We start from the raw sequence: 10949 nt of genomic DNA, 5'->3' as shown, positions 1-10949 counted from the left end.
TGAAAAAGGCGAAGACGAAGTGCTCGACGACGGGACGCAAGGGATGGGAGACCAAGACTAGATTTCATGCTGGTTATGCTTGCAGTTCTGTTGTATTTAGAGAGAATGAATCGAGCAGCTGTATTTTGGACCATCTCAAGTGAGTGCGTTAAGTTCTGGTGATAAGGATCCCATAGCGATGCAGTGTATTCGAGTTTAGGTTAAACTAGTGTTTGAGTTTAGGTTAAACTAGTGTTTTGTACAGTAAAAGCTTCAGCGGTGATGGTGCTTTAGCAAAGTTACGACGAAGGTATCCAAGTGTTTTGTTGGCGTTGTTAACGACTTGTGTGACATGAACAGTCCAGGTAAGGTCATTAGTTATGTGAACACCGAGGTATTTATAAGAGTGTACGGAGTCTAGAGAAAACCCGTTAAGGTGATAAGAGGGCAAGTTATTAGTCACTCGAGACACACGCATGAATTTGCACTTCTTAACATTAAGGTCCATTAGCCAAGATTTACACCAGGTTGAGATAGAGTTGAGGTCGGATTGTAGCATTAGTATGTCGCTATCGCATGTTAATTCCCTGAATATTACGCAGTCATCGGCGAATAGGTGAATGTGAGATGAAATGCAGGAGGGTAGGTCGTTAATGTAAATAAGGAAAAGAAGCGGACCGAGCACAGAACCTTGCGGAACACCGGAGTGAACCACACTCGGATCTAAGGTGAGATCATTAACAGAAACAAACTGTTGACGGTTTGTAAGAAAAGCTTCAAGCCAGGTTAGAATCTTTGGGTCCAGGTTAAGTTGCTGCAATTTGTATAGTAGTAAGTTATGACACACTTTATCAAACGCTTTCGCGAAATCTGTGAACACGCAGTCAGTTAGTGAGTTACGATCAAGGATAACATGCAACTTATTAGTAAAGGATACAAGTTGGGTTTCGCATGAATATGATTTTCGGAATCCGTGTTGAAATCGCGAGAAGAAAGAGTTCGATTCTAGAAAGTTAGCCAGGTGAGAAAACAAGATGTGTTCGAGAAGTTTACAAGGAATGCTGGTGAGAGAAATTGGCCGATAGTTTAGTGGAGAATGGTTGTTACCTGATTTGTGGAGTGGAATCACCTTCCCCACCTTCCATGCGGCAGGTAGCGAACCCTGGTCAAGTGACTGCTGAAAAATTTTTGTTAGTATGAAGGAACACTTGTCGCAGTCGCATGAAGTGCTGCGTTTCTTAATACCTTTGGTCAACAAAACTACGTTTAAAAATAGCAGAACCATTTCATTGCAGTGCACATAAGGTAATGGCACACTGGAAGGTATGTTGTCGTTTTATTTGAATTGCTTTCAATATACTGAATGTCATTCCCCATTTTCAGCCTGAAGCGATAACAGTATAACGTGATTCGCGAATAATAGCTCTAAGGAAAATACGACTGCCTTTGTAAACCATTTTTATGCAGGCTAATGGATGCATATGTAATTAATCATTAGCCTCCACTCCTTAACACATTGGACTGAACCGCTAGATGCTGTAATAGAATGTTGCTTCTTTGATTACATTTACAAAAGCATCTCTCTAATTCAACCTTTCTTCAAATGCGTCCGCAGTGGAGGACTGTACAGCTATCCCACTGGTATCATCACGCTGCTATTGCACCTCCTTTCATCCATCATTGAGCCAACACTACCTCAACCTGAGGTTAATGGCATCATCGACCTGCTGGTGCAGCCTATCAGCCATTTATACCGGATATCAAGCATGTCACCTGTAAAAGAATAGGTATGTATGGGTATCACAGACCGTTGTTTTTTTCTTGTCTTTGCTTGTAGCCTGATGAAAGTCTTTTGGTCCGGGATATCTCTCTGTCTTTCATTTGTTTCTTTTTATCTTTTGAAAGAGCATTAAGAAGAAAGGAAAACGGTATTGCGGGCACCATGAGAGCATTTCGCTAATCAAACGCATTGTGTTGTAGTGTGTAATGCTTTGTTTACAGTTTTTGTGCTCATTCTTCTGCTTGGGAATCTTGACCATTGTATAGAACAAATAAAATAAAATATATGTGCTTCATGACCTTTCTACAGTAGCCTAAAAGCAGCAATTCAATTTCATCGTAGCTTTACTTCACCAGTACCTACCTGCTTCAAGGCACGGCAGGTTTGAAGCGAAGCAGTAGTGTGATAACTGGAAGACATAGCAAAAGGGGCAATACATTACTGAATATTAGCGTTCAAGTGGAACGCTGTGCCTTAGAAGCACAGGTGTGGCTAGCATGAATAATTCGTACGATACGAGATTATCCTTGCATTACGTGAAACCCTGTGAAGATTATATTGAAGCTGTACAGAAGAAAGGCATTTGTTCAATATGTAATGAGTGTTGCTAAGGTTATTGTTCTTTCACACTCCCTTTGTCACAACTGACTGCACTGTACAGTTCAAATGCATTTGTAATCTTGAATATTTGTTCATTGTTGTCTTTATTCATACCAACATTCAATTACTGGTTGTACTAGACTAGCTGAACTTACATCAACAACTATTTCCATGACCTTAACCATGCCCCTTGTTTTACTTGAACCGACGCATTTGTCGTTGTCCCCCTCCTGAGCCATCAAGTTTTGCTATAAGCTGTGCAAATTATTTCATTCCTTTCAAGAGGCATTGCTGCAATTAGTGGCATGTAATTGCCTAATTACCTGGGTGCTCACTTTTATCTTCTTTGGAACACATTTTTTGTTTACTTGTTTCCCTTGTATTGAGCATGCCCAGCACTGGAGTGATGTGCTGCGGGACAAGTAAAGAAATGTCAGTCCAGCTGCTCCCTTAGGGGCACTTTGCTGAGGCTTTTCGCACTCGTAGGTCTGTGTGGCGTTACTTACAAGCATTGTGCTTCACACAGTGTGTGCCTTTATGTTTTGTTTTAAAGGGCCACGCTGGCACTCCGACAACCTTGCTCATCTGCGTACTATTTGTTCTATTTTGGTCATCCATTTTACCCCCCACACCTGCTATAGCACCAAATGGTGATGGATTATCTATAGACAGGTAAATAAACTGAGCAGCATGTAAAGTTGAGTTACTTTCTCCTAGCTACTCAAAGAGACACAAAGGTATGCAAGTTATATTGCAGTGTTTTTCAGGTACCGCTTTTGAGAGCAAAAGCGGCCTGAAGTTTGGTATATACCAGCCAAGAAACATGAAATAATTTTCACATTTGATGGTGTGCAAGTTATCTTCAAATGACTGGTATGATTAAATATCTCTTTATAGTAGCCAAATTAGGCACAACATGCTAATGTCGGTTCCTGTGTATATCAGTCTTCAAATGTGGGGGTAGAGTTGAGCACAACAGCATGTTATGGCTTTTTCTTGTTCAAGGAAGCATTGCATTTATTTCTATTGTTGTGTCTGCTGCTTGTGCTCTTACTCAGCAACTTTATCAAACCCGCTCTGAGTGCTACGTTTGAGTGCACATTTAGCTGATTGTTGCCTTTCCAAGGTTTGATTATGAAAGAATTCAATATAACTGTATACCTCGAATCTGTTTCTTATGCAGTTCTTTTGCCGCTGCATTCCGCCATGGAGGAAGCTACCTACAGGCGCTGTTGATGCGCACATCTCATGGCTAGGACTCTACCTCTTCCTTCTGGTAATGCAGACCAGTAACGACAAGGGGGAGGGCTGATATTGCGGACAAGTGACAGGATGGCGCACCAAATAGCTGACTAACCAGGTCACTTCAGTATCCTTGTGCTAATGTATGGTTTTTAAAATCGCCTCAAAGCTTGATATCTACATCGTTGTGGACATCTAGCATATTATTTAGCAGGACTTTTATTCGTTAGTGTTTGCAGCCTTGAATGTAAGTCTTAAGACAGTGTAAGTACTGTTTCATTGTGAGAGATTTTTTAGCTATTTAGAGAGGTAAACAATAACATCCTTAGAAATATGAGTCTAAATGTGCATATTGTAGTGCTGTCAATTGTTGAAAAAGCATGTAGGTTTGATGCTTGTCAAAGGTAAAAACTCCACATCTAGTTACATGGAGCTAATCGCATGTCTGCAGGCCTAAGTTGCTGCACTTCAAGCTCGCTACAGGGTGCTTCACATCTTTCATTTTTTCACGAGTTTATTTGGCTGCCTCGACTGTTCTGGATTGACTGGCACGTCAGGAAGCTAGAAGGAAAACAACCTTGATTTCTTACTGTTTAAGCAACAGTGCTTCGCAGTGTATGTATGTGTGTGCATGCACAGAGTTTTTCCAAAGGTTTGTTATGTGGCTAATGGAACGTTCATGCTCCAGAAGAAATTATTTCACCTCTCTGTTGTACAGGAAAGTGAGCAGTAATAGTATACACACAACGTGTTTCAGAGAGCACGAAGCAATTTTTAAAAATATGCTTTTTGGGTTCAAATATGGCTTTTGCAGCTTAGTATTACCAGTGTTGGCAGACGGTGGAAAACTAGTGAATTGTATTTAATAAGCTGGTTAACAAATTTCTGATAATGAACTTTTAACTATCACAGGTAAGTAACTGGTTGCAATTAGAATTTGTAGCCTGTCGTTAGTAGTAGCCATATCAGTGTTTAGAATTTACAAAACGCGATTACCCTCACCACTGGGCTCATCAAATTTTGACTGCATCATGCAAAAATACATGCGGTTTTGAAAGCATGCAGGCAAAGCAACTGCTCCATTGCATTATACTAGACAAAAAAGCCAAAATATGTCGAGCCACAGCACAAAGGCAATTGCGTTTTCAAAATTCTAAAAACTGATATGGCTATTACTAATGATTGGCTGCAAATTTCTTTATTGCAGCTAGACATCTAACTTTAATAGTTAAAAAGTTTGTTTTTGGGTGATTCTATGAGAGATCAAACTCTATAAATATTTCATTATTTTAATTTTTTTTAGTATTTTATATTTTATGCACACATTTTTACATAGCCCCACAGTGAATTACGTTTTTTGAAAATGCTAATATTTCAGGAGAAAATGTGTAAAATAAAATAAAGGACGTGGCGAAGGCAGCGTTTTCAAGCACAGCTCAATTTTGCAAAGTTGCAATGACGTAAGCATCTAGATAAGAAAGCCATGATGTATTTTTCATGCTAAATGTACAGATGAGAAGAAATATGTTGGGCTTATTTCCGCCATGTTGAGGAAGTTGTCGCTTACTGGAAAAAAAATTGAAAACATGTCTTAAGCGTGGCTATTTTCAAGAATTTTTTTCTGCAGATATAAAGCGCATCTTCAAATTTGCAAATTGGATAAACATCGTGGGGCTAAGAAAGCGTATCGACTTTCATTTTTATATAGTACCGCGAAGTGCATGAAGTATTGCCTTAACTGACATTTTTGACTCTAGTAGTGGTTTTACAAATCAAAGAAAAAAAACTTTCTTCAATTTTTTTGAAAACTCCTGAAACAAGTCTCTAGGAGGAGGCGAAAAAGAATACGAAAGAACTTTTTGCATTATTTTGTTTCTAACAATGATATCCAAGCTCAAACTTGTAGCATTTTGAGCATCCGCAGGAGTGCCTAATTGAGGGTGGGGAAGCAGCAAACGCGCCCCCCGCTGCTGTAAATTTCCCCAAATCCCAAGGCCGAAACATTTTCCATCTAGATAGAGCATGCCTAATTACATTTTGTAGACAAACACTGATCTGTGACGTAACCAGGATTTGGTAGCAATGCTATCGTCGAGTGCAGGTAACAACTTGGAGTTAGGCGCTCCTGCTGCTGCTCAAAAAGCTACAAGTTTTAGCTTGGATGTCAGTGTTAGAAACAAATTATAGGAATATGTTCTTTAATATTTTTTTTCGCCTCCTTCGAGAGATTGGTTTCAGCAGTTATAAGAAAAATTGGAGATGGTTTTGAAACCACTATTTTATTCAAAAATGCCGGAATTAGGGCAATTGATACTTCTTCCACTTCTCTGTATTATACAAAAATGAAAGTCAGTACACTGTTTTGCACCTGATGCTTATATGCAAATTTGAAGATCTGCTTTATATTTGCAGAGGAAAAAAAATCTTGAAAATTGGCTCATTTGAGACTTGTCTTTTCAAAATTTTTTCTACTAAGCGACAACTTCTTCACAATGGTAGAAATAAGCCTGACATACTCTTCTTTACCGTACTTTTAGCAAGCAAAATATATCCATCCTGGCTTTCATATTTTTTATTCCGACATCAAGCAAATTCGCGAAATTGAGCTCTGTAAAAACGCTGCCTCAGCCATGACGTCATTTATAGTTTTTTCTCCTGATATATTTGCATTTTTCGTGAAACTAAATTCACTCTTGGCCTGCTGAATAATGTGTGTACAGTGCATAACACAATCAAGAATATACAAAAATTCGAATAGTTTGATCTCTCGTGGAATCACTCTTAAAAATTAGTTAACCAGCTAACTACTAAAGACGCTGCGCCAGTTTTCTGGTTCCCCCCAACACTGGTAATACTGTGTTCAAAAGCCATATTTTTACCTCAAAAAACCTATTGTTTTGAGAATTGCTTAGTCTTCCCTGAAACATCTCGTATTTAAGAAAAATAACAGGATTTAATCCATGACATCTCAACTGGAGGACCAGCCTTTTTCAAGTGTATTACAGCATTCGTAGCACACAGCTTTTGTTTGAAATGCTGTATACACTCGAAAAAGGCTGATTCTACGAAAATGTCGTGATTTAAATCCTGTTATGCTTGCTGACATTTTCTTGCATTGATCAATCAGTTGCCAAGAAATCACCTTCGATATATATATATATATATATATATATATATATATATATATATATATATATATATATATATATATATATATATATATATATATATATATATGGCAAATGAAATGAGGGGCTCGTTTGACAAACATATTAAGGAAGCCAACAGTGTGCGATGTCAGTGCACGTTAAAGATCCCCAGGTGGTCGAAATTATTCCGGAGCCCTCCACTACGGCACCTCTTTCTTCCTTTCTTCTTTCACTTCCTGCTTTATCCCTTCCAGTACGGCGCGGTTCAGGTGTCCAACGATATATGAGACAGATACTGCGCCATTTCCTTTCCCCAAAAACCAATTATTATTATTATTATTATTATTATTATTATTATTGTTATTATTATTAAGCCAACAGTGGGTATTTATGTTCTGGTGAACACTCTCAAGGTTCGCTTACACGCAAAACATAAATACCCACGAAAGCAGCAGATTGGACAGCCGTCGCCGTAGCACAGTTGGTTAGCGCACCGGACGCGATATTCGGAGGTCGTGGGTTCGGATCCCACCGGCGGCATGGTTGTTTTTTCTGCTGGTTTATAAATAATTTTCTTTAAAAAAGAAACAATTGATTGGCATTAGAAATTAAAAAATATAAAACATTCTCCTATGCACCTTGGTTTCGGTGACTGTTGGCTGCCTTTATATATATATATATATATATATATATATATATATATATATATATATATATATATATATATATATATATATATATATATATGGTGAGATTTCATATTCTTAAGATGAAGCCATTTATACCTCTAAGGCCTATAGACAATAACATTTATTAGTGGTGGATGCGGGCTTTGCATAAAGGATATAAAATCGCTAGACAGTTTCTGTGTATCAATCATTGTTAGCAAGAGGGAACTGAGGGGACTAGAACTGCTGTGTCAAAGGGAGTATTCAGTTCCCCTATTGTTCTCTGTAAAATATTTTGATGTATGATGCATATCTTGCAGTGCTTATGTATGTTAGTGCTTGTGTGCAAGAAATTAATGTAATAATTTGTGTTTTGCTTCTGTTATTCCTTAACAGTCTAGGATACGGAGTTCACAAAAGGATTTTGAAGTGATAAAACAATGTTTATCAAAATGGCATACAGTGTAAGTAACACACACATTTCCAGACATTGATAAGTTGATGGGTGGCAATTATACTTTCTTCGTACTTGAGTCTTTTGAATAACGGTGGCCAATTGTCGGAAGACCGTTGATAGGGTGCTGGTAGACTTTGTCGGTAAGTGGTCGATAGAAAGTATGTAGAAACTGTCGATAAGGGGATGATAGGAAGTATAAAGACTTTCTATGTACTTGACTCATTTGGATAGCGGTGGCCAATCGTCGCAAGAAGGTTAATAGGGGATTAATACAAATTATAAACACATTTAAAAGACTTTCTAATCAAAGTCGATAGGCCGTTTTAACATTTGTCTAAAGACTTTCTAAAGAATGTTACTAAATTTTTTGTAAGGGCCTGTTGTGAGCCGGTCTCTCCCGTTGTGACAGAGGTTCCTGCCGACTCAGCGGCGGTCCTCTTTGAGGCAACAGCTGTACGAAGCTGGCGTCCGTCGGTGTCCATCGCAATTCTGGCATATGCCGTGCCGAGTGAATTATGGTTTGCGGTCTTGGCGGAGGTTGAGTGCCGTAGGGACGACACGAATAAAAGTTGTCTTCAGAAAGTACATTCATGACTCTGGCGTGTAGGTCCCAGCTGAGGCTTTAGTTGTCACCTGGCCCTGCGGTGCGGAAGAGCGAGGCATAGTCAAGATCGAGACATTGTGGGGTCAATGCAATGTATACAAATCAAAAGCAAAAACAACCACAAAATTTTTTCAATGCGAAAAAGGTTGCGATAACAAGCCAAGTTTAGAGGCTCAAGATGCTTTATATTTTACTAGCGTAGTAAAAATTGCATACTAGTTTTCTACTAGACTTTTGAGATAGTGCGGCGACCCGCAGCGGGAGAACGCGAAAGCATTGACGCCTCCTCGGCACTCTAAATTTAATCATCTACTACAACAATCGGACGATTACGCAGATTCAAGGACATGTTGCGAAACACGAACGATACAGCTGTTTCTCGCAGCAAGTTTAGAGCAAGGTACAAATCCCGAGTCGACACATCCATATTAGCATTAAGGAACTTATTAGTTAAGAGATTATTTTCAGTTTATCGCTATCAATTAAACGTCCTCATTGGCTACGATTATTGCATGCAATTATATTACCAATTTTCTTCCTTTTTACTCTTGTTAATTAATCACATTTACTGTATTTACATCTTTTTTTACTCCAATCACACATTCGTTTTCAAATTTGGTGCCAGATCTGCTTTCCCGTCCGCCTACTATATCACCGTCCAGCCTAACGCAATTTGCTCCTAACACTTAACTAATTACTCTATATCACTCAAACGTTTTTGCTTAATTATCACTCATGGAACACATTTCAGTTCGTTTGTAACTTTAATTCAACTCCTTCGCCTATTTTCCCATCATTTTGCCATCCACTGTAGTTTTCCCGTCCACTCACTCACTCACTCCCGTCCACTATATCTACGTCCGCGGTAATTCGACGGTTTTTCGACATTTGTGGCTCCAACTATTAATCCTATCGACATATTTTTTTCTCATCATCCTCACATCGTGCTCTTTCGATTACAACCATTCATTTGATCCTACCTATTCTGAGACCGCCACAACGTATGCGGAAGCGTTTTGATGACATGACCTCGCCGATACAGCCAAAATATGCTTTAGCATTAATGACGTACAGAGCAACATACTGCGTATTCCCTCTCAATAGCTTGCGCCATGAGGTAAGCTTTGTTTTTGGACAGTAACAGTGTCAACATAAAGGGCTCCTTTGAATACATTTTCTTTCCTGACATCTACGTAAGACTGGACTGCCTCAATAACGATGTGACACTAAGGTGACTGGCATGCTCGGAAGCACGCACACACTGAGTTTCTCATCGTTTTCACTTCGCGCGCGCTGGCGTTCATCTCACATATGTACTCCTTAGTGTTATTTTTATTGTATACCCATAGGTCATATATTGTAACAATTTTGGTGCGCCACATTATAGGGCACGACGATATGACACCTCATCACATGCTTTCCACAGCCTTCAAGCCGAATAATTAAAATTCGTGGCGTAGTTTTGCCACAGATACGTCCACACAGAAAGGGGGCATTGTACGGGTGCTTACATTGGCGTCCGTGTGATGGCTGCATATCTTGCTGAGCACAGTCCTGCAACGATGGTACGTGCAGTAGGTAGAAACTTTCCGCGTTGCGATGCGGCCATGCCACGAACTGCCACTGCGGTTGCAGCTGCGGCTGTGGCTGCGCGCCTGCCTGCAGCTGGTGCTGTTCTCTTGAACGACCGACACCCAACGCAAGCGCCGTCTGTTGAGACGTGGCCGTGCCGAGCCGCGGTGGGGCGCTGCTGGGCCTTGGCGCTGGTTCCTGCACGCAGTGAACAGACGATGGCACTCGGTGGGGAAGTTACAAAAGGTGGCCGAAATGGATGCACGCATGGTTGACCCCCTTTCAAACGGGGGTCAACCATCCCGGAAAGATGTGAACAGACGCCGTGCGAAGTGCCTTGTCGATGGAAATCCAGGAGGTAACTCTGAAGCCTATTTTAATGAAGGACAGGTTCTCACTTGGATGAAACACGAGAGTTTTCCTGGCTGTTCAGCCGAGAACCACCATTATGAGTGAATATTATATACCAAATTCAGCCCTATGACCAAGGCTGCCTTAAGCACTCCGAGAATAAAAGCACGTTTTTCGAGCTTAAACCACCCTCTTGCAGCGCTTCAAGTGCGAAACCAGCAATTTATGACCACAACCGAATTATGATGGGCATGCTGAATGAGGAAACGTGCACACGTTTTTCAAGGAGAGTCAGGCATCACGTTCGACCATGTGGTACCGAATGATATGCAAATGAGCGAACTGAAGCCACGAGGCTGCCGCGTGCGTCTGCTTCTGCAAACGAGTCGCGTGATTCTGGCTTGCGCACAGTGGAAGAGTGAAGCGGTTTTCAGGGTGCCGATAGTACGTACCTGCACCGGTAACGGACCTGGATATTTGACCGTCGTAGTGTCTTTGAGGTCAGTGCACATGCCCACCGGTGTCGGCTCTGTACGAGCTGGAGCCG

At 40.4% G+C, this 10949-nt stretch overlaps 1 protein-coding gene across 1 annotated transcript; it reads right to left on the bottom strand.

Annotated features, from left to right (window-relative positions):
* Positions 1–8163: 8163 nt before the first annotated feature.
* On the bottom strand, positions 8164–10914 carry LOC144118459 (uncharacterized). The gene is made up of 3 exons (XM_077651399.1): positions 10855–10914; positions 9991–10249; positions 8164–8514 (listed from the first exon to the last, which is right to left on the bottom strand). Exons 1-3 carry the CDS (start codon positions 10912–10914, stop codon positions 8498–8500), a joined length of 336 nt encoding a protein of 111 aa, XP_077507525.1. The 3' UTR covers positions 8164–8497.
* Between the last annotated feature and the right edge of the window lie 35 nt (positions 10915–10949).

Source organism: Amblyomma americanum, chromosome 1 (assembly GCF_052857255.1).
Source record: "Amblyomma americanum isolate KBUSLIRL-KWMA chromosome 1, ASM5285725v1, whole genome shotgun sequence".
Lineage (NCBI taxonomy): Eukaryota > Metazoa > Arthropoda > Arachnida > Ixodida > Ixodidae > Amblyomma > Amblyomma americanum.
This window is presented reverse-complemented; position numbering and strand designations above follow the sequence as displayed.

Excerpts from the sequence above, each read along its gene's own strand:
- LOC144118459 (XM_077651399.1), bottom strand. The coding sequence starts at position 10,914 with ATGTGCACTGACCTCAAAGACACTACGACGGTCAAATATCCAGGTCCG. Across the intron at positions 10,250-10,854 it reads CAGGTCCGTTACCGGTGCAG|GAACCAGCGCCAAGGCCCAG; the intron begins GTACGTACTATC and ends CACTGCGTGCAG.